Raw genomic sequence first — 22,525 nt, forward strand, 5'->3', positions numbered from 1 at the left:
TCATAGTAAGTTTATATAGTTTTATTAGAATACTCACTGTCATAGACAAGCGTTTTAGTGCGCACTGTTTTGTCGCGATGAGATAATATAATCGTATATCAAATGTCAAACCTTAATAACGTGGTACAGCCTGATCGGCGAAGGCTCGAGGATACCACAGACTCAACACCACAGTCCATAGTTGGTCACATATCTATGAAAGAGATGGGTTCCCATGCGGTTTCCGAAAACCTCAATTCTGAGACCAAGTCGGTGAGCAAGGCCAATAACATCTCCACCACAAACACTCGATTCCAGGCTAGCTCTATAGCTTCCATCGAAAACCTATCATACTACCCAACCACAGATGAGAACTCTGATTTTTTGAACGATCTTATGATCCAAGTACATCACAAATTGACTGACGCTAGTCATGATACGATTGTCTCTGCCACAGATGTGATTCTCGAGATTTTGAAGAACGACGAAATGTCTGTAACTGATAAGCGACAGGAGATAGACCTGCTCTTAGACACCAAGGTGACAGATGTTGAGCTCAACGACTTGATTAATTTGGGTAAGAAAATCACCGATTACCGTCAACATGAGCAGGCTGATGACAACCAAGAAGGTATGGCAATTGTGTTTGAGGAAGACGAGGATGAGGAAGAGAACGTCGCGGAGGCAGAAGCCGCTGTGGAAGAAGAAGATGATGAGTTCCGGTCGCCCGTACCAGTGGCTGAGTCGACTGCTGGTGAAGGTATAAATGATACAGCAGTGCTAAAAGGTACTACTCCAGGATCACTACTATTGTTGAGCCAGATAGGAGACGACTATATTGATAAGAAACTTGTTGATGTCGAGAAGGATGTGGTGGATGATTTCAAGGTCAAGTTAGCGGACTTGGAGTTGAGTGGCTCAGACTTGGAAGGAGAACTTCTGAATATAGTAAAAGATACACAGATTCTTCACCACCTTTTGGACAACAGGTGGAAGATTGTGTTCAAAATGAAGTTCATACGGTCGGGTTATGAATCCATCAAGCAACAGCTCGTGGACCTCAACTTGTTGGAGTTGATCGAAGAGTTCAATGAGCTCATGGCTGCGAACAATAAGAAAAGACGGTTGTCTGAGGACAATGTTGACAAAAGCACCAAGTCCACCAAAATAGAGAAAAGAATCCCAAAGAGAATTGATCTCGAGGCCTTGGTGTTTGACCAAGGTGCTCATCTAATGGCATCTACGAAGGTGAAACTTCCTAAAGGCTCTTACCAGCAGAACAAGAAGCTCTACGACATTGTGAGTATTCCAGCTCCTGAAATTCCAGATGAGGTAATAGAAGCCAGAAAGAATCTTGTTCCTATAACAGACATGCCTGAATGGGCCCAGGAAGCATTTCCCTCTGGAGAAACTGCCACATTGAATGTGGTGCAATCTAAAATATATCCTATGGCATTTAAAACCGACGAGAACTTGTTACTTTGTGCTCCCACAGGGGCTGGTAAGACAAATGTGGCAATGTTAACAATACTTCGGACTATTGAAAACTTCAGAACTGAGTCGGGACAAATCAAGTTGAACGATTTCAAAATGGTGTACATCGCCCCTTTGAAAGCTCTTGTTCAAGAACAAATGCGAGAGTTTCAAAGACGTCTCACAGCAAATTACGGTGTGGTGGTCAACCAATTATCAGGAGACTCCAACTTGACCAAGCAGCAGATTGTGGAGACCCAACTTTTGGTGGTGACCCCTGAAAAATGGGACGTTATAACCAGAAAATCTACCGATTTGTCCTATACAAACCTCGTACGGTTGATTGTGATCGATGAAATCCATTTATTGCACGATGAAAGAGGCCCAGTTTTGGAGAGTATAGTATCAAGAACCTTAAGACAAGTGGAGGAGACCGGCAACAATGTGAGATTAGTAGGGTTATCTGCCACATTACCCAACTTCGAGGACGTTGCTAGATTTTTGAGAGTCGACATGGAAAAAGGATTATTCTTCTTTAATGCTACCTACAGACCATGTCCTTTAGAGCAGAAATTCATTGGTATCAAGGAGAAGAAGGCCATCAAGAAGTTGGCTGCCATGAACGAAGCTTGTTATGAGATGCTCACAGATTCTATACTCAGTAACCAACAGTTGATCATATTTGTCCACTCAAGAAAAGAGACGTTCAAAACTGCCAATTGGCTCAAGAACAAGCTTGAAGAGGAAGAAAAGCTAGATTCCTTTTTGGGTTCAAGCTTGGGTGTCAAGGAAATCTTGAAACTGGAAGCGGATATGATGTTAAACAAAAATCTACAGGAAATTCTTCCCTCAGGATTTGGTATTCATCATGCTGGATTAAACAAAGATGAAAGAACCGTGGTTGAAGATTTGTTTGCCCAGGGACATATTAAGTGTCTTATTTCCACTGCTACTTTGGCCTGGGGTGTCAATCTTCCTGCCCATACAGTTGTTATCAAGGGAACCGAAACATACTCTCCAGAGAAGGGAACATGGGTTCAACTTTCTCCGCAGGATATTATACAAATGCTTGGAAGGGCTGGAAGACCTAGGTACGATAAAAGTGGTGAAGGTGTCATTATTACATCCCAAGATGAAATTCAATACTACCTTGCTATTTTGAACCAACAACTCCCCATTGAGTCTCAGTTAATGGGGAAATTGGCTGATAATATTAATGCTGAAATAGTGTTGGGAACCATAAGCTCATTGGAAGATGCCGTGAATTGGTTAAGCTATACTTATCTCTACATACGAATGCTCAAATCTCCTGCCCTATACCATGTGGGAGCTGAATATGGTAATGATGAAAACTTGTACTACAAAAGACTCGATTTGGCTCATTCGGCGTTGATGGTATTGCAAGAGAACAATTTGGTGAACTATAACCCGGTTCTGGGAAATGTTAAAGCGACCGAATTAGGAAAAATAGCTTCCCATTACTATATCAACTATCGTACAATGAACATGTACAACAATCATCTTAAGCCCTGGTTGACGGAGATTGAACTCTTGAGTATCTTTGCATCTTCTGGAGAGTTCAAGTTTATCCCCTTGCGCCTGGAAGAGAAGTTGGAAGTTTCTAAACTTTACGAAAAGGTACCAATTCCAATCAAGGAAAACTCGACTGATCCGCTTGCCAAAGTCAATGTTTTGCTTCAAGCATATATATCACGCTTGACACTTGAAGGGTTCGCCTTGATGGCAGATATGATCTACGTTACGCAGTCTGCCGGAAGACTATTGCGAGCCTTACACGAGATTTGCCTCAGAAAGAACTGGGCTTCAGTTTCCAAAACTACTCTTGATTTGTGCAAGATGGTAGAGAAGAGAATGTGGCTAACGAACTCCGCCTTACGGCAATTTGGCTCTTCTGTCTCCAAGGAAATCGTTAGAGCCACCGAAAGCTCTCATGTTCCCTTTGTCAACTACTTCACTTTATCTCCTGAAGCGTTGGCAGAGGCTGTCAATTTAAAAGGGAATAGTCGAAGAGTTCACGAGCTACTCAAGCAGTTCCCTAGATTGAACTTGAGCTACTATGCTCAACCACTCACACACAACTTGTTGAGAGTTCAAGTCGAGGTGGTACCCAATTGGGATTGGAATCCTTCTGTTCATGGGAACTTTCAGGATTTCTTATTATTTGTGGAGGATTGTGATGGAGACAAAATCCTCTATAGAGACAAAGTCTCTTTCGCAAGATCATCCGAGAACAAAGAGTTATTAGTGGAGTTCACTTTACCTTTTTTGGATCCTGTACAACCTAATTACTTTGTCAGCTTCATTAATGATAGGTGGTTACACTCTGAGTATAAAATCCCGTTGATGATTTCAGACTTGAAGATCCCCAAAAAGTCTCCTAATTTCACCAAACTTCAAGACCAACCAAATGTCTTAACGTCTGAGGTGAAAGTCCCTGACTTTATTGAAACGTTTGACTTCAAGTATTTCAACAAGTTCCAGTCTCAGGTGTTCCAGTCTCTCTACAACACAGATGATAACACCTTTATTGGAATGTCTAAGGGGTCAGGGAAGACTGTCTGTGCTGAGCTTGCCATATTGAGACACTGGAAGAACAATAAAGGAAGAATTCTCTATTTGCAGCCAAATGAGCAAGCAGTTTATAAACTCACAAAGAGATGGAAAAAGCTATACAGATCGATAGGAGGCGAAGGGAAGGAGGTCGAAAAACTCACAGGTGAGTTGGCTACCGATCTTGCTATACTTTCGTCGAATCATTTGATTTTGAGTACTCCAGAAGTGTTTGATTTCGTATCAAAGAGATGGAGACAAAGAAAGGCTGTTCAGGCCATTGAAATGGTTATTTGTGATGATGTACAGCTAATTGGTTCTGGCTCGTCCGGTGTGTCTTACGAAAATGTTGTTGCAAGGATGAAGTTCATTTCTTCTCAACTTGAAGTAAACATTCGTTTCGTAGCTTTATCAAGCACTTTGGCCAACGGAAGGGATTTTGGTGAATATCTTGAATGTCCCAGACAGTCTATCTACAACTTTGAGCCTTCTGAAAGATTCCACAAGATTCAGGAAATCGTCATCCAGGGCACGAATTTTGGTGATAACAGAACCATGCTTTTGAATAGCATTAAGCCATCATATACCTTTTTGAAGAACAATACTGGGCAAGGAAAATCCCTTTTGTTTGTGTCTTCAAGAAAAAACTGTGTTGAAGCCGCTTACAACATTGTTCAAAATGCTGAAAATGACAGTTGGAAGCTACTACGGTCAGATGTCGCTCTGATAGAATCGTACCTTAATAAAGTCAAGGACCATACATTGAAGGAGCTTTTAAAAAGAGGTGTTGGAATATTCTATCCGGATATGAACTCGGTTGATCAATTGGTGGTGGAAAGACTTTTTGAAAGCGAAGTGCTTACTGTGTTAGTGGTTGCAAAAGATTGTGCAAGCTTCTGTCCCCCAGCAAATCATGTAGTGGTCTTAGGAACTGAAGAGTACTATGGGAGAGAACACAGGTATGTGAACTTTCCCATTAACACCGTATTGGAAATGATTGGATGTTGTTCTGACGAAATGGGCCAGTCGAAAGTGATGATATTCACTAGAAATGCCACTATGAACCACTATAGCAAGTTTTTAAACGAAGGATTACCTTTGGAAAGTTACTACAATTCGATGATACACGATATTTTCATCACTGAAGTTAGTAACAGAACATTCAAAGAAAGACAAGACTGTGTTGATTGGTTGACATTCACCTATTTCTACCGAAGATTACAAATGAACCCCAGCTTCTACGATGTCAAAGATACTTCGCATATGGGAATATCAGAATTCTTATCGGATTTAGTGGAAGAAACCATCAAGGACCTCACTGACAACAACTTGATCGAGTTGGAAGAAGCCGAGGAAGTGGAAAACCAGGGTTCGGACGAAGAGCTCGAGGAGATTTTATCTCCATTGAATGGGGCCTTAATTGCCTCCCATCACAATGTTTCTTACCATACGATGGTGGAGTTGAACAAGTTGGACAATAAGACCAAGTTGAGAGGAATTTTGGAGATCGTTTGTTCGGCTGCTGAGTTCGAAGAATTACCTATGAGACTTGGAGACTCCACCAATCTTCAGAAGATATACAATCAGGTTCCGGTCAAGTCCAGTAATCCAGATTTCGAGTCTCCGTACTTCAAGACATTTATACTCCTTCAAGCACACTTCTCTCGTCTTCAACTCCCATTGGACTTGAGAGCCGATCTTGTTTTCATCTTGAAACAAGTCATGAAGGTCATTGGTGCTTGTGTCGACACGGTTTCAAGTGAAGGGTATTTGAATGCCATCCAAGTGGTTGACTTGTCCCAAATGGTGATTCAGGGAATTTGGAACCGTGACTCGCCATTGAAGCAGATTCCTCATATTAACGAAGGTATTTTGACCCGATGTAAGAAGTACAATGTTGAAACGGTTTATGATATAATGGCTCTTGAAGATGATGAACGAGATGATGTGCTCCAGCTTGAGGAGGCTGAATTGGAAGATGTGGCCGAATTTGTCAATAAATATCCCAATGTGGATATCAGCTATGAACTCGAAGAATCAGTTGTAGCAAACGAGCCAGTGATGGTGACAGTGAATCTCGAAAGAGATGAGGAAATGGAGGACTTGTCGGTGGTGTCGTCTGTGTTTGAATCTCATAAGCGAGAGGAATGGTGGATTGTGATTGGAGATGCTGCTTCCAAACAGCTTTATGGTATCAAAAAGACCTCAATTGCCAAAGAAAGTCAGACGGTGCAATTGGAGATGACGATACCGAGTAGTGGTAAACACAATCTCACGATTTGGTGCATGTGTGATTCGTACTTGGATGCCGATAAGGAGGTGAGTTTGGAGGTGGAGGTGCAGCCTGGGGAGTAGAGAAGTTTTGCAACAATCAAAAATTGAGAATAGAGGGTTCATGCTAAAATTATGGTGGTTAGGTGGGCAAGTACTACATCTGTGCCATCAGCCAAGCATTACATCTGTGACATTAACGAGCTCATTATGCCTCAACCTTGCATATCTATAGAAAAATATAAGCAATTTGTAACCAAGTTGAGCTCTGGATAAATATAGAGTCTGTTGTAATATCAATTCGACAGTCACTGTCAGGCACGAAGTGAGTATATAGTAGTCAACTAAACAAGATCGCATTCACGGACTTGTCAGAAAAGTTCAGAAGAAGCTATCTCATCATCGCCATAAAGGTGCGAGGAAAACTCCCACGCGAGCCGAAGATGTGCGACTTCAATCTCATTCTAAATCATTGAGTCATCGAACCATGAATGAAGATTCTAGCGTATTGACGCCCTATATCAAGAAGCTCATTGAGCACCCACCCACATTGACACCTGAAGATCTATCTAAAGTACTTCACTTGGTTTTTGAAGGGCAGGCGTCTGAAATTCAAATTGCTGCATTTTTGACGGCGTTGAGAGGAAAAGGCTTGGATCATGAATCCGAATATATAGCGGCTGCCACCAACACGGTGATGAAATTCTCACATCCAATTGCGGCAAAAGATGTTCCAGTTGACGGTTACGTCGACGTGGTGGGTACCGGAGGCGATGGTCAAAACACCTTCAATGTTTCTACTGCTTCTTCAATAGTAGCTGCTGGAATGGGCATACCTGTTTGCAAACACGGCGGGAAGGCTTCGACATCATCATCAGGGTCAGGTGACTTGCTCAAGAGCCTCGGGGTGGACCTTTTGAAGGCCAACAAACATACCGCCGTGAAAGTGTTGCTGGACTCCAAATACACCTTTCTCTTTGCACCAGCATTTCACGAGGTGATGGCCAAGGTGGCCCTGGTGAGGAAGAAGTTGGGTGTGCCCACGATTTTCAATATCTTGGGTCCGTTGATGAACCCAGCTCCCTTATCGTCTCGGATTTTGGGGGTTTATAAGAAACCTTTGGGAGAACAGTACGCTAAAAGCGTGTTACAGTTGACAGCCAATGATCCAGTCCACAAAAAGTCGATGGTTGTGTACGGACACATTGGCTTGGATGAAATCTCGCCGGTTGGCATCACCAGCTGCTGGATTGTGGAAAATGGCCAAATTACTTACAAAGAGATATCTCCTAAGGACTTTGATTTGCCGGAAGCTGCCTTGGACTTGGTGAAGTCCGGTACGCCTGAGGAGAATGCCGTTGTGTTGATGCACATCTTGAAGCAGGACTCACCTGAGTTCAAAGTGCATTCTGACAATAAGGATAACCACCCGGTTTTGAACTATATATTGATGAATAGTGCTGCTTTAGCCGTGGTCTACGGGTTGACCGATTCCTACGTCGAAGGGGTCAAACTAGCGAAGAATTCCATCACGTCGGGAACCGCTCTTGGTGCATTGGAATCGTTCAAAGACACATTGAACCAGTTGTAGTTAGAGTCCAGTGAACATTATAGATCCCAAATTTTCAGTGTGCGCACGACAGTATCGCTTCTCAATTATTTATGTTTGTGCGCGTCGTGATATAAACAAATACAAACCAACTCGATGTTTCTGGGATCAAAGCTCTTGGGCACTCCCCGAGGTGGAAACAGGAACGCCGGTACCAGAACCCAGTTGGAGTTTACCCCTATAGGTAGGACCAGCAATCGCGAGCACAAGCGGGTGTCTGTAGGCTCTTTTGAAGATGAAGATAAAGAGAACTATGGAATTCCACTAGGACCTAAAGAACTTAACCGTGGAAAGATCACTAACATGAAAGACTTAGACCTTACGCTTGACAACACTGACGAGTTCAGCATCGTCGGTAACTCACCGTTCAAGCCATTGAACAACACGCTTTTCCATAGACCCATGTCTGGTTCTGAGGTGGTGCACGAGCACGCAGAGCTTATCAACAACGGAATGACTTCTATTCAAGAACAGCAACAACAAATCCTGAGGCTCAACACCGAGAACTACAACTTGAAAATCGAGATCAAGGCATTAAGGCACTACCTTAATCAGATCCCTGAAGACCAAAGAAGTGTATTTGACCTTAACATCAAGCTTGAACAACAGCTAGCAAATGCTGCCAAGAAGATTGACAGCTTGTCAGGCGAAGTACGCCAGTTGCAGGCCACCAAATCCGAGGCCGCTCTCAACAGCAAGAAAGAAGAAGAACTTCTAGATCATATGGAGACCATGAGATCCAAGTACGAATCGTTGCTTGAGTCCAAAGACAATGAAATTGACGATTATAGGGTCAAGCATGAGTCGTTGGTCGAGTCGAACAAAGAGGAACTCGGTAGGTATAGGGATAAGTATGAGTCGGTGATCCAATCCAAGGAAGACGAGATAGAACACATTGAGGCCAAATTGCACCACTTGGAAACCACCAACAAGTCTGCCCAGTTGTCCAGTGCTGATAGTGAGAGATTGAAAAGAGATCTTGAGATGGTCAACGACGAAGCCGAGCACTTGCGCGAAGTCAACAGACAGTTGAAGCATGACTTAGAGGCTGCGTATGGCGACTCCGATGTTAAAGATCGTACTATAAGGTCGTTGAATGAGAGAGTCGACGATTTGCAACTCGAATTAGACCACTGGAAGTCTAAGTACGAGAAAATTGACTTTGAGTTAAGGCAGAATGTCGATTCCAGCCATGATAGTTTGGTGGGTGCCAAAGAAGAAGTAAGAAAGTTGAATGAGAAAATCGAAGAACTCCACTACGAGAATCAAAATGCAGTTTCTCAGCTTGAGAGAAGCCGTAAAGAAGTTCAAGATTTGCTTCACAATGGGAAGACCGACAACTCCAAGTTACTTGAAAAGCTCGACTATATGAATCAGGAATTGAAGCGTTACGAGAGAACTGAGTCAAGCTTGAGAGCACAAATCAATGCATTGGTCAGAGAAAAGACTGAAGGCACTAAAAACAGTTATGACATCTACGAAGCTCAAATAGAGGCCTTGACTGCCAGTGAGAGTAAATTATCGGAAGTCAATAAGAAGTTGAATGCTCAGATTGCTCAGTTGAGGGACGAAATATACCACGTTACCTCCAGTTCCAGTGGATTTGACTCTCGGTTAGCTTCTGTTCAAAGACAGAACAAGGAGTTGGGTGACAAATTACAGTTCTATGAACAAGAGTTCGAAACAGTGGAGGATGCCTACAAGAACACCGACAAGAGTCTTAAACAGCTTCAAAGGGAGTATGACCAATTGAATAGTGAGTATCAAATCATAAGAGAGGAGAACAATACATTGGTTGAACAGATTAAGGCTCAAGCCAAGTCCTCCAACTTCTCTGCCCTTTCAGAGTTAGAAAAGTTCAACTTGAAGAAGTTAGAGTCTGAACACCAAAATCTCGAGCAAGAAATAGAAACACTCAATACTGAATTAGCAAGACTCAAGAGAGAGTTGGACTACGAGAAACTGAATAACCACACGGAAGAATTACAGGTAGAGATCAAGAAGTTGAGAAGAGAGCTTGACTTCAGCACCGATAATGGACAAGTAGAACATCTCCAAACTGAAATCAGAAGATTGAGAAATGACCTTGAGTTTGAAAGAGATAGAAAACAACCTTCTACCTCTGAATACAGACCAATGACCCCAAATAATTCTGTCTTCCTCGAAAGTGAGTGTCATAAGTTGCATATGGAGAAGGACCTGTTGTCAAACAACCTCAGAGATGTAGAACATAAATACAGGAACTTACAAGCCTGTCTAGTGGATAAAGAGGACTTGTTGGACAGATTGGAAATCCAACTCAAGGAATTAAAAAGGGCTAATAAGAGATGCTTTACAACTGATGAGGATGTCAAAACAGAGTTGATGCAAGCTAAAGTTCTAAACGAGTCTAAAGTGAGACAGCTTGAACTTGAGAAAGAATCCTTACAGAAAGATTATGAGTTCCAGATTCAACACTACAAGATGAGAATCGAAGAGTTACTATCTAAACTGATAAAGGCACCTGGACCCTCTGCCGGAGAATCAGGCTCTGTTATATCTCTTTTGGAGAAACAGATTGATGAAGCTTATAAGGCCAAGAACGAACTCTCTCATAAAGTCACTGAGTTGGCCAAGAATCAAGAAGAACTCCAAAACAGGTTGGAAGTTACCCAAAAGGAAACATCCCATCTACTGAATATCAACAACACGTACGAGCAGAATGAGAAGTTGTACAGACTTCAGAAAGATCAATTGGAGTTGGAAAACAAGACTACCCAAGAAGAATTAAACAAAGTGACTTCACATTGTCACAAATTGGTTAGTAAACTCAATGAGTTACAGATGAAGTTCTCAGATGACAAGGATACGAAGTTGAACAACCAATCATTGCAAAGAAGAATCGACGAGTTGAACTCCCGGCTTAGTAAAACTCATATTTCTTCACCTAACCCCAGCCGTGTTAACAGCGGTAAGTCGGTATTTTATGAAGAGCAGCTCAAGTACTACAAAGCCAAACTTTATGATATCAACTTGAAGGCCAACGATCTTGAACTCATGTACAATTTTGTCATCAAGTCCGTTAAGAACTCCAGTGGACTTCTCAAAAACGACTTGTTCAAGCTCTCCAAGCTTGGAATATACCCAGACTATAAGACCATTCATCAGAAGAAGTTGAAATTCTCGGTTGTTGCAAAGTTTGTGTTGTCGATGGTGAGATTAAAAAAGAGACAAGAAAAGGCTGAAAGAAGAAGACAAGCCATTGCTGAAATTAAAAGCAGCGTTGATAAGAAGAAAAAGATCATGATGATTGAATGATCATCATGGTCGAATAATCAAGACCCTTTACCATTATGTATGATTAGACTTTTGTATATTAATATATTACGTTAACTTCATTGCATTTACACTATTCGTTTATCACATTTCATTCAGTGAAAGTACGTCTCAGGATCCTGGCGACCGGTGTCTGGTAGGTTCTATCATTCGAAGGTTGTCGTACTCTGGCCACCTTGGGAGTTTGCACGGGTCCGTTGGCGAAACTCACGTTACTATTGGAATTATTACGCTTTGGCATGGGGAAATTGGGAGGAATGAAGTCAGTATTCAAGTTGATGGAAATATCGCTCGTGTTATGGCCCATGATACTGTCGTTAATATCATGTGACAGAATCATGTCGAGGTTATCAGGAGCAGCAAATCCGTTGCTGAGGAACTGGGAAATGGGGAATTCATCAGTTTCAGACAGGGCCTTACTGTGGAGAGGTTTCAAGATGGTTTTGTCAGCCCGGTTGTCCAGCTCGTTCCCTTCTTTCAAAAACTTATCAAAGATGCCATTATCACTCCAGGAAACGTCCCTGAGAAGCCGTTTGTTCTTATAGTAGTTGGCACTGAAATTAGCAGGATTTAAGGGCATTCCTCCATCTTCTTCGTCTTCCAACAAAAACTGCGGAAACAACGATGAAGTGGCCTCAAATAAGCTATGGGTATCAATGTCATCAAAGGGAATGGGATCTTCGTCACTCCACTTCTCCATATACAACACCTGGTTGGGATTGGTGAAGTGTACAAAGGTGTAGTTTCCGTCTCCACCGTACATTTGTGTATTTACAATTGAGAATTCGCGATGATTGGAGTACACAATATTAAGCTATTTACAAAGTTTAGGCAGCTGCAATGGCCGTTTGGCAGAGATCTTCAAAAAGAGTGGGTTTCTGGTGTAAGGCCTGGGGTTCGACATTGGAGGTTTTAACCAACTTAAATGCCCCGGTTCCAATGCTCATGGTTTGCCCCAAAATAATACACTCACTCACACCTTCAACCTTGTCATTTTTCATGTAGAAAGCAGCGTCGAACAAATGGTCAGTGGTCTTTTCGAAAGATGCCAACTGTAACACCGAGTCTCTCATCTTACTCAACCCGAACCGGGTGATTCCCAATACTTCTCCCTTATAAGTCATTACATCTCCCAAAAGTTGGATGTGACGAGGGTCCACACTCATGCCGTGTTTACTCATGGTGTAGTCAATTTCACCTATGATAGAGGATCTGGCCGCTTCAATACCCAACACCTCAAACACTTCAAGAACATGGTTGGTGGTGGTCTTGGTGCCAACAACCCCATCGGTGGACATGACTTCTTTCAAACCGTATCCTTCAACCAACAACTCTTTCTTACTGTCGTCTCTGATATTGATGACGGCACGGGAAATGTTGGGCAAACCCTTGATACAGATTTCTGGCAACATTCTCTTCAAGTGTTGCATGCGGAAGAAGAGCACGTTGGAAGCGTCGCTGAGCTTATAGTCCACATTCATGGACTTGGCCAAACTTTCCACCTTACTATCATTCAAAGTGACAAGAATATTGATTCGGTCACTACCAGTGATAGACACATGCGCCGGCTGAATCTTGAGCTTGGGAGCATTGACAATGGCCTGGGCAATGGAGTCAATGTTCAATTCCAATTGCAACTTCTCGATGGTTTTCAAGTCGATCTTCACCGACAAGTACGCCATATTGTTTTTGTAGACGTCTTGGATATGGAACGCCACGTCTTTCAACAAAGTCTTTTCGATTCTTCCCTTGACAACACGGGCGGCGATTTCATCGTCATCATTGACGAGAACCGAGTTGATGATGGGGGTGGAAATCGCCTTGGAAGCGTTGATGATTTCCTTGATACGAGGAACTCCCAACGTCACATTCATACTAGCCACCCCAGCAAAATGAAACGTCTTCAAAGTCATCTGCGTACCAGGTTCACCAATGGACTGGGCACCAATGGCACCCACAGCGGTTCCAGGTTCGACTTTTGCTCTGGAGTATTTGTACAAGCACTGCTTTAAGAAAGTGTCAACGGATTTGGCAGAGATCTTCAAGATCTGGTCCACCGCATTCAAGCTGTCTTGGTTATCCTCCACAAACACTTCTCCATCGGTGGGAGGCGTGTAATTGGGTTTCAAGTGCTTCAGTTGTCTGGTTTTGGCCAAATGGGTGGCCTTTTTGTCGACAAAGCTTCTGATCGAATGGTAGAACTCTCTCTCGGCATCATTCTGGTCGATATACTCTTCACGGTTCAGGATGATTTGGTGGCCCAAGTTATCGTATCTGATCAAACGGTCTTCCAATGGCTGCAAAACCTTTTCCACCTCCTCCATAACCTGATAAGGGAGTAAACCCATTTCACGGTTGCTGAAGGTGATGTTGAAACTGTGATCCCATTGACGTACAAAGTTGACGGGTCTGGCGTCTCCTTCCATGTCGAAAGGATCCAACCCGTCACCACCATAGGTGAACTGTACAATTCCGTTGGAGGAGTTCCGAACCGTGTTGTCGTACTGTGAAGACAAATCTTCCAACGACTTCATTAATCTTCTCGACATGTACCCGGTTTCAGCGGTCTTGACAGCCGTGTCAACCAACCCTTCTCTACCGGAAATGGCATGGAACAAGAACTCAGGAGGAGTTAATCCACTGAAAAACGAGTTTCTCACAAACCCTTTGGACTGGGGAGTCTTGGAGTTTTTGGTGAAATGTGGTAACGATCTGTCTTGGAACCCGTCAGGAACACGATTACCAGAAATAATCTGTTGTCCTACAACAGCCACCATTTGGGAGACATTTAAGGTGGATCCCTTGGACCCACAGGTGGCCATGATCAAAGGAGCATTAAGAGAGTCCAACTCCTTGATACACACTTCCCCTACTTCTTCTCTCACCTTGGATAACAACCCTCCGATCTTGGCTTCCAACGTCTGTTCTTCATTACAACCCGGCTGGGTTTCCAACTTGCCTCTGTTGTACAAATCAATCAACTCGTCACACTTCAAGTACGCCTGCTCCACCATCAATTCCTTCTTATTTTTCAAGTCGGACCCAGGAGTCACGTCGTTGATACCAATGGAAAATCCTCTGTTTCCCAAGTACCTTGCACACAACTTGGACATTCTGTTCATCGCTTCTGCAGCTTCAGTAGGGCCGTAGTCTCTGAGAATAGTGTAAAAAACCGAGTGTTTCTTCCCGTCTCCAAGAGTGGATTTGTCCATGACACCAGACAAGATCTGAGAGCCTCTGATGATCACATACCCGTCGTTCGGAGACATTTCGTTGGCGAAATGCCTTTCTGGAGGGATATATGTTTTTGCTTTTGCATCCAAATTGATCACCACGTTGGAGGCTTTATTTGGTTTGATGAGCAACGAAAAAACTTGTTTTCCCGTCCACAACAGAACCGGTTTGATGATGGCAGGAGGAGGCAAATCAAACTGGAGATTGGCATCCGACATCATACACAAAAGCTGGTTGACCGAAGCTCTTTCAAAAAATGAGTCCTTATGAGTTATCAAGTACGAGCCGGTAATGAAATCCTGAGTGGCTGCAATAATAGGCTCACCGGATTTTGGCGTCAATAAATTGTTTTTCACGCCCATCAAGTTGATGGCCTCCGCCCGGGCTTCTTCAGTCTGAGGTACATGCAAGTTCATTTCGTCTCCATCGAAATCGGCGTTGTAGGGAGTACATACACATTCGTTCAACCGGAAGGTTCTCCAAGGTCTGATTTTGGCGTAGTGCGACAAAATCGATAGCCTATGTAAAGAGGGTTGTCGATTGAACAACACCACATCTCCGTCTTCAATGTGTCTCTCGACCACATCTCCGATATGCAAATTTTTGGCGATTTTAACTCGGTCACCAAACCGCAAGTTTCTCTTTGTGTTTTCATTCTGCTTCAACACATAGTTTGCACCCGGGTGCACATCTGGACCACTGAGAATCAACTTTTGCAACTTAATCCGATTATACCGGGTGCACTTCTCTGGGTACGTCAAGATCTTAGCCACCCGATCAGGTACAGCCACCTCGTCGATTTTCAAGTTGGGATCAGGTGAAATGACGGTTCTACCTGAAAAATCCACTCTTTTCCCCGAAAGATTTCCTCTAAATCTCCCCTGTTTCCCCTTTAACCGCTGGCAGAAGCCTCGTATGGGCTTGGTCGACTTGGACCCCGACCCAGCAGACGGCATCAACGCTGGGTTCGCTGCATCTGAGTTGATATACATTGCAACCAGCAATTGCAAGTAGTCCCACTGCTCCATCAAGTTATTGATGGAGATACCCTTATCGATACCTGCCTTGATCAACGATGACGTCCATACTATTTCCGTCAACTTAACCGTCAAGTCGTCTTCGTTGGACTGTGCATCCATCATCACCGACGGTCTGATACACACTGGAGGTGCTGGTAAGTATCTCCAGATATACGTTTCAGGTCGACCACCTCTGGACGGATCAAGACCAAACAACTCGCATTCGTCGGGGGTGATCTGCTTGAAGAGATGTAACACCTTTAACGGGTTCAAATCTTCGTACATTCTCTTTGTGAATTTTTCAAGCTCGGGGTTTCTGGTCAACACTTGCTCAATCTCCAGGTCCCACACCTCCTTCTCGGGGGTGGGTTTCTTGCCCACCCACCGGAAAGTATCGTGGACGATCTTCAAGGCGGCGGGCCCAGCACCGCTAGCAGCCTTTTTCACGACTCCGTTGACGTGGGTACATTTAAAGCATCGTCTCTGTTTCTTACACTGATCCACCACGCTTTTCAAGATCTTCATTCGCCGCAAATTGTCAATGTATGGGCGCCGCAAGTCGGCCAAGTACTTTCTTTTGGTCTGTTCGTCGAGTAAAATGTGCCCACAATTCTTACAGATGCACTGGAGGATCTGGATGATGGCCTTAAAATAACCCACGTGAAACACCGGCAACGCGAGGCGAATGTGGCCGAAATGTCCGTGGCACAGGGCGAGGTTACCGTGGCAAGTAGAGCACTCACTAGAATTGGCACTGATTCCCATTTTGGTGTCTAGGGCACCAAATTCCTTGACGGTTCTGCCCTTTTCCAAGTCATAGAGGTCTCTGGTTTTGACCTCAACCTCGGACTGCGCAATGATCTCCTTTGCCGAGAGCGCTCCGAACTCGATACCCTGGATCCTCTTGGGCGTGATATCCACTACCACTTCCTTCATGATGGGGTTGTGTTTTTGGTATGAATCAAGCTGATGTAGCATCTCATTAAAATTTTTTTTTCTGTATATAGACGACCCGCGCGCTGCCACTCCACTTCGCACTAGTGGCAACGAACTTACCAGCCCAACTATAACAAATATGTCCAGCAAGTCAATTGAAAACGGTGTTCCTACTGAGGACGAAAAGAAGGTGATAAAGTCGTTGGAAGAGGATGATGACGAGTTTGAAGATTTTCCAGCTGATACCAAGTGGACTGTTAAACAGGATCCTCAGATCAACCCAGACAGTTTGTGGGAAGAAGACTGGGAAGATGACGATAACGAGGACGACTTTTCGGCGCAGTTGAAGACGGAGTTGGAGAAGCACAGGAGTTGAAGAGAATCTATGGGGAGCTGGTGCTAGAGCCAGGGATGTCTGTGTATATTAGAATAAACATGTTACTGAATATTGTAGAGATTGAAATGAGAAGAGAGACAAAAAGAGAGACAGACAGAGACAGAGAGAGAGTCTATGTTTTCATATGCTCGGAGATGTATACTCAACTACTAATCATCATTATGCGTAGAAGTTCACCGACTTGGACTTTCTGGCTTGCACCTCACTAATCGCCTCTACGAAATCTTCGTGCCTGATCTTAGACTTGCCATTTCTCAACGCTATCATTCCCGCCTCCACCGTCACGGCCTTCAATTGTGCGCCGTTAAATTCATCAGTCGACCTGGCCAATTCTCTCCAGTTCACCGAGTCATTATCACAGGTCAATTTTCTGGCATGGATCTTCAACACCGATTCTCTGGCCTCTTCAGAAGGCAATGGAAATTCGATTTTCCTGTCCAATCTACCAGATCTTAACAAGGCCGGATCCAATGTGTCGACTCTGTTGGTAGCTGCCAACACCTTGACTCTATCGTCGGAGCCAAACCCATCCAACTGATTCAAAAGTTCCAACATGGTTCTCTGCACCTCCCGATCTCCCGATTTGTCCGAATCGAATCTCTTCGTACCAATGGCATCCAACTCGTCGATGAATATAATTGTAGGGGCCTTTTCCTTGGCTAAAGCAAACGCATCCCGAACCAACTTGGCCCCATCTCCAATGAACATTTGCACAAGCTGAGGAGCCGCAAGCTTTAAAAACGTCGCTCCCGACTGGGCGGCACAGGCCCTCGCCAACAACGTCTTCCCGGTACCTGGAGGTCCATACATCAAAGCACCTTTGGGAGGCTTTATTCCCAAGGTCTTGAACTTGTCGGCCTGCTTCATGGGTAATACCACCGCTTCTATCAACTCCTCGATCTGCTTATCCAACCCCCCGATGTCAGCGTAGTCTTCGGTGGGTTTTTCATCGACTTCCATGGCTTTTACTCTGGAATCATATTCCGAAGGCAACGTATCCAAGATCAAGTATGAGTCTTTATTGACCCCAATCAAGTCATTGGGCTTCAAGTTCTCGGGTGCAACCAACCCAATCAATGGTAGGAAGATGGTTTGCCTCGTGGAGGTCTTGATCACGGCTGATTTGCCGGACCTGGCAGCATCCAAGTCCACATTGGCCCCCTGTTCTTTGGCTTCCTGCTCGGCGTCCAAGTCGAGCAACTCCACCACATTGCCGACCAAATATGGTAATTGTTTGTTGTTATTGATCTTTTCTTGGTTATCTTTGATTCTTTCCACCATGACGGTTTTCTCATGGCTCAATCTTTGGGATTCACTCTTCATGACCTTTATGTCATTTTCCAATAACCGGGTACGATTTGTGATGTCGGACGTCGAGAGACTCAAGATCTCTTGGTACACATCATCCTGCTGGCTATCTAATTCTTCCAAGGTACTCATTGTCTGAAGTTGCCACTGGAGTGTAGATGTTTTTTTGGCAATTCGCGCGCGACAAACTAGGCTCTACCGTTACTACCACTAGAACCAGTATCGATTAGAAGTCATGAAGTTCGAGGAATTGCCGCTCACGGAGGCGGAAGTCATCAAGTTGAAACAATTATGTTTGGAAGGTATGAAGAAAGCAGAACCTGATTCTTTGTTTACGCAATACTAACGTTTTAGCTCGTTCGTTATCCTACTCACCATATTCGAAATTTAGGTATGCATTTCTAGCCCACTCCCATAATATACACGAGCCGTTCAAGGGGAAACGCTCCGTCTTTGTGCTGATACTAATCTTTGTGTTTAGAGTTGGATGTACGCTAGTGACATCTGAAGGAGAATTCATTTCTGGGGCCAATATCGAGAATGCCTCGTACGGTGGATCCATTTGTGCTGAAAGGTCGACAATATGTAAGGCAGTGGTACGTAAAAAGAGAAGCGTTGGATACGGACCATTTACTAACACAAATAGAATGAAAGAAAGTATAAATTCAAGGTGATTGCGATTTCTAGCGATAGTCAGGAGGCGATTTCACCGTGTGGGATCTGTCGGCAGTTCATACGAGAGTTTGGCAAGGAGATTCCGATATTGATGTTCGGCCAGGAAGGAAATACGCATGAATTGATGAATTTAGAGGAATTATTGCCTAAGAGTTTTGGACCTAGTTGGTTGGGAGTTCCTGAGGCCTAGGGCCAGCGGCCCTCACCTGTTTGCGACTCTTCGCGCCAAAAAAAAATTATCATCAATGGCTGTTTGTGCTTCACCCTTCTGTGGAAAGGACACAGAAAGCACGTTAAAGTGTCCTGTTTGCTTGAAACAGGATCTAGAAAATGTTTTCTGTGACCAGAAATGTTTCCGAGGCGCATGGGGTATCCATAAATATATCCACCAACAAGAAGATGGAGAAGTCTACAACCCATTTCCCAACTTTGACTTCAAAGGTGACCTCAGACCTCACTATCCCTTGACGCCGCGCAGAACCATCCCCAAGCATATCAAGCTTCCTGACCACGCCAAAGGTGGCCGTCCGCTAGGGGAGTTGGCGAATGATCGTAGAGGTAAAATCACCGTGTTGGAAGGAAAAGATCTTGAAAAAATCAGAAAAGTTGGTAAATTAGGTAGAGAAGTGTTGGACGCGGTGGCCAAGCACGTGAGAATCGGCATCACCACCGACGAGTTGGATGCCATTTTGCATAAGGAATGCACAAAGAGAAATTGCTACCCTTCACCTTTGAACTACTTTAATTTCCCCAAGAGTTTTTGTACCTCTGTCAATGAGATTATCTGTCACGGGATCCCCGACCAGACCAAATTGAAAGATGGAGATATTGTCAACTTAGATGTGTCGATCTACTACTTGGGGTTCCATGCCGATTTGAATGAGACGTATTACGTGGGGGATAAGGCCAAAGCAGACCCGGATACGGTACGGTTGGTGGAAACCACCAGAGAGTCGGTGGAGTTGGCTATTGCGGCCGTTAAGCCTGGAATGCCCTTCAGAGAGATTGGAAATATCATCGAAGCCTTTGCTACCAAAAACAATGTGTCGGTGGTGAGAACGTACTGTGGGCATGGAATCAACCTGTTGTTCCACTGTCAGCCAGACATTCCTCATTATGCTAAGAACAAGGCCATTGGAATTGCCAAGCCAGGGATGGTGTTTACAATTGAACCCATGTTGTGTTTGGGAACCTATAAGGACGTGACATGGCCCGATAACTGGACTTCTTCGACCCAAGACGGAAAGTATTCAGCCCAGTTTGAGCACATGTTGTTAGTGACTGAAGACGGATGTGAGGTGTTGTCGGCGAGACAGGCCGATTCACCAGGGGGACCCGTTCCACGTATTTGAGGAATGTATAGAAAAATAAATGGAGAAGGAGTAATGAAATGGAAGTCGGTGAGGCTAGGGATAGCGGGGGCGTAGTGTTGAAAGACCTGGTGTTGGGTCTATTGGAATTGGAGGATTTTTGTGGATGGAATTGGAGGATTTCTGTGGATGGAATTGGAGGATTTTTGTGGACGGAATTGGAGGATTTCTGTGGACGGGACTTGTAGTTTTGAAATGGGCGTATATCTGAACTGTCCTTTCTTTGAGTGCCCTTTCACTGGTGTCATTTCCCTAGTACTATTCCCTAGTACCCTTCCCTAGCCCTAGTACCCTTCCCTAGCCCTAGTACCCTTCCCTAGTACCGGCTCTCCTTGGCCCAGGTCTGCCTCTGGAATACAGCATCAGCAGAACCCCTGTTAACACTATCACCACAAGAAAACAATCTGGAGAACCTACCTGCTTGACTCACCTTTAGTATCACCACATTTCTTCCATTGAAAGTTCTGACCCATACTCCGACCTCCTTACCAATCAATAATAAATTATCAAACTGTAAGATTCCAAGCCCCCACTGCTAAAGCTTTTTGAATGTTGTATGGAACCGCCGGAACTATGGAGTCTAGTGGATATACAGATCACCCCCGACTCCCCAAGTGAAAACATTACCCCCATCCGTATGAGTTGTTTTTTAAATAAATCCTTTTAAACCTTATTATCAATTTCAGGATTAGAGGCAGACAGCTGAATTGTGTACCAAGTGGATGATATGCTAGACGTGCATATCCAGATTATAAGTCTGCATAGTCAGATTACTCTAGTGCCCATGAATTTCAACACTTCCATTGGTTATCCCTTCCAAGTCCGACGGCAACTATCAAGGATAAAACTTCCCAAATTAGAAGCCCAAGAAGAACCCGACGGCTTTTACGTAATACAGTTGTCCATAGTTATAACTGATTGTTGAAATAACCCTTTGACATTCAATCTGCACCTCTCCAAACAGTAAAAACTGGCCAAGTTAATTAAATAAACGTAGCCAGAAAATATAAAAATTCAAGTAAACGCCAAAAGGATTCGGAATGTGCAGTAATTACAGGAGAAAACAAAAACAACAAACCCCTTGTATCCTAATTGAGGTACAGGGATAGCTGATATTGCAGGAATATCGTAAGAAAAAAAAACAACCAAAAACTCGTGCACAGCACTTTCTTTCCCAAGCAAAGTTAAGAACTTTGGAAAAAGGAAACATTGTAACCAGCTATTGTGTGGGTGAAATCTGTATTGGATCACATCCAAGTCCGTAATACCGTAACTGTCATATGTCCGTAAGTGGAGAAACCATATAATAAAATGAGGCGTTAAAATAAACATTAAGACAACCGTAGCGTAGCCAGTTCAATTGTTTTGGCTAGCGAGAATTCATCTTGGCCAGCAGTTGCTAGTTCCATCTTTGTTGGTGGTTTAGACATGCGTATGCTAATGCAAAGAAAAAAATGCCAATCTGGATCTGCACGGCTTAGTTACGGGCCTGTCTCGATACCAGACAAGACAGGGGCGGTCTCCATAGATAATGCGAGCACGTTTGGTCAAATGGGTAAATTTAAGCAGATATACATTTTGGTATAGGTGTTCATATCTCCTTACCTTCCGGAGACCCCTAACATCCATCCAATAATCGTCCAACATATACCCAACAGCCCTCCAACATCTATCCAATAACCATCAAACACCCTCCCAGTTACCAAATCCACCACAAAAAAAAAACGCAATCTCCTCCTGTAACAAAGGACGTATAGGCGCTTCGGTACTTATTGGGCAACAGCTGACTGGGAGAGACAGGAAAAACTCCATTTAGATTAATTAATTTTATTTCTTGCAAAGAGTGTAGGCTGGGTGTTCCCACATAAGCTTCCTCGCAGTGTTTTGCACCAATTGGTGAGTAAGAAACCAAGCTCGTTTACGCAGCGAATACCCTTAAACACCGTGCTTCTCCCACTCGCTGGTATCAGATGTAAAAACATCCGTAATCCCAACCACAGCTGCCGCATACAGAAACCGCTCACCTGGGTTAGGAAAAATTGGGACGGGAAAATGTGGTACGCGCACACATTAGTATTATGTGCTTGAATCTTGATGCAGAGAACAAAGGCCGCTGGCTGCAAAGCGGCAACAATGCATAAGGGGTTATGAGCTTGCAGCCTGTGATGCCTGGTAGGAGTGAGAGAGTAGCATACCCACTACAACTCTGGGAGGTCTAGTCTATCATTTCAAGTCAGTGTACCCTAGGGATTGGTGGGGATCAATAAGTAACACACACAAAAAAAGGGATGGTTAGACTAAATAAATATTCGAATAACGCGATCCTCGATTAATTTATGTAAAAGGTACAATAAAAGAGCGCTGCAAG

At 43.9% G+C, this 22,525-nt stretch overlaps 9 protein-coding genes across 9 annotated transcripts; 6 read left to right on the plus strand and 3 right to left on the minus strand. All coding sequences in view use genetic code 12, as the record gives it.

Annotated features, from left to right (window-relative positions):
- Positions 1–102: 102 nt before the first annotated feature.
- Positions 103–6,378, plus strand: brr2 (Pre-mRNA-splicing helicase BRR2; the record flags this gene model as incomplete). Its single annotated transcript, XM_066157474.1, has 1 exon — positions 103–6,378. The coding sequence occupies one exon, from the start codon at positions 103–105 to the stop codon at positions 6,376–6,378; it is 6,276 nt and encodes a 2,091-aa protein (XP_066013571.1).
- Positions 6,379–6,781: 403 nt separating this feature from the next.
- Positions 6,782–7,885, plus strand: TRP4 (anthranilate phosphoribosyltransferase; the record flags this gene model as incomplete). Its single annotated transcript, XM_006687969.1, has 1 exon — positions 6,782–7,885. One exon carries the CDS (start codon positions 6,782–6,784, stop codon positions 7,883–7,885), a length of 1,104 nt encoding a protein of 367 aa, XP_006688032.1.
- Positions 7,886–7,999: 114 nt separating this feature from the next.
- Positions 8,000–11,200, plus strand: PSN45_000553 (uncharacterized protein; the record flags this gene model as incomplete). Its single annotated transcript, XM_066157475.1, has 1 exon — positions 8,000–11,200. One exon carries the CDS (start codon positions 8,000–8,002, stop codon positions 11,198–11,200), a length of 3,201 nt encoding a protein of 1,066 aa, XP_066013572.1.
- A 109-nt stretch (positions 11,201–11,309) lies between these two features.
- On the minus strand, positions 11,310–11,981 carry CTA6 (Apc13p protein; the record flags this gene model as incomplete). Its single annotated transcript, XM_006687971.1, has 1 exon — positions 11,310–11,981. The coding sequence occupies one exon, from the start codon at positions 11,979–11,981 to the stop codon at positions 11,310–11,312; it is 672 nt and encodes a 223-aa protein (XP_006688034.1).
- A 64-nt stretch (positions 11,982–12,045) lies between these two features.
- RPO31 (DNA-directed RNA polymerase III subunit C1 (rpo31)) lies at positions 12,046–16,407 on the minus strand (the record flags this gene model as incomplete). The annotated part of the gene is made up of 1 exon (XM_006687972.1): positions 12,046–16,407. One exon carries the CDS (start codon positions 16,405–16,407, stop codon positions 12,046–12,048), a length of 4,362 nt encoding a protein of 1,453 aa, XP_006688035.1.
- A 139-nt stretch (positions 16,408–16,546) lies between these two features.
- PSN45_000556 (uncharacterized protein) lies at positions 16,547–16,783 on the plus strand (the record flags this gene model as incomplete). The annotated part of the gene is made up of 1 exon (XM_006687973.2): positions 16,547–16,783. The coding sequence occupies one exon, from the start codon at positions 16,547–16,549 to the stop codon at positions 16,781–16,783; it is 237 nt and encodes a 78-aa protein (XP_006688036.1).
- A 180-nt stretch (positions 16,784–16,963) lies between these two features.
- On the minus strand, positions 16,964–18,244 carry RPT5 (26S proteasome regulatory subunit 6A; the record flags this gene model as incomplete). Its single annotated transcript, XM_006687974.1, has 1 exon — positions 16,964–18,244. The coding sequence occupies one exon, from the start codon at positions 18,242–18,244 to the stop codon at positions 16,964–16,966; it is 1,281 nt and encodes a 426-aa protein (XP_006688037.1).
- A 103-nt stretch (positions 18,245–18,347) lies between these two features.
- Positions 18,348–18,977, plus strand: PSN45_000558 (cytidine deaminase; the record flags this gene model as incomplete). The annotated part of the gene is made up of 4 exons (XM_006687975.2): positions 18,348–18,414; positions 18,467–18,503; positions 18,594–18,708; positions 18,759–18,977. 4 exons carry the CDS (start codon positions 18,348–18,350, stop codon positions 18,975–18,977), a joined length of 438 nt encoding a protein of 145 aa, XP_006688038.1.
- Positions 18,978–19,032: 55 nt separating this feature from the next.
- fma1 (Methionine aminopeptidase 1) lies at positions 19,033–20,139 on the plus strand (the record flags this gene model as incomplete). The annotated part of the gene is made up of 1 exon (XM_006688796.1): positions 19,033–20,139. One exon carries the CDS (start codon positions 19,033–19,035, stop codon positions 20,137–20,139), a length of 1,107 nt encoding a protein of 368 aa, XP_006688859.1.
- Positions 20,140–22,525: the final 2,386 nt, after the last annotated feature.

The sequence above is a fragment of the Yamadazyma tenuis genome, chromosome 1, assembly GCF_029203305.1.
Source record: "Yamadazyma tenuis chromosome 1, complete sequence".
Lineage (NCBI taxonomy): Eukaryota > Fungi > Ascomycota > Pichiomycetes > Serinales > Debaryomycetaceae > Yamadazyma > Yamadazyma tenuis.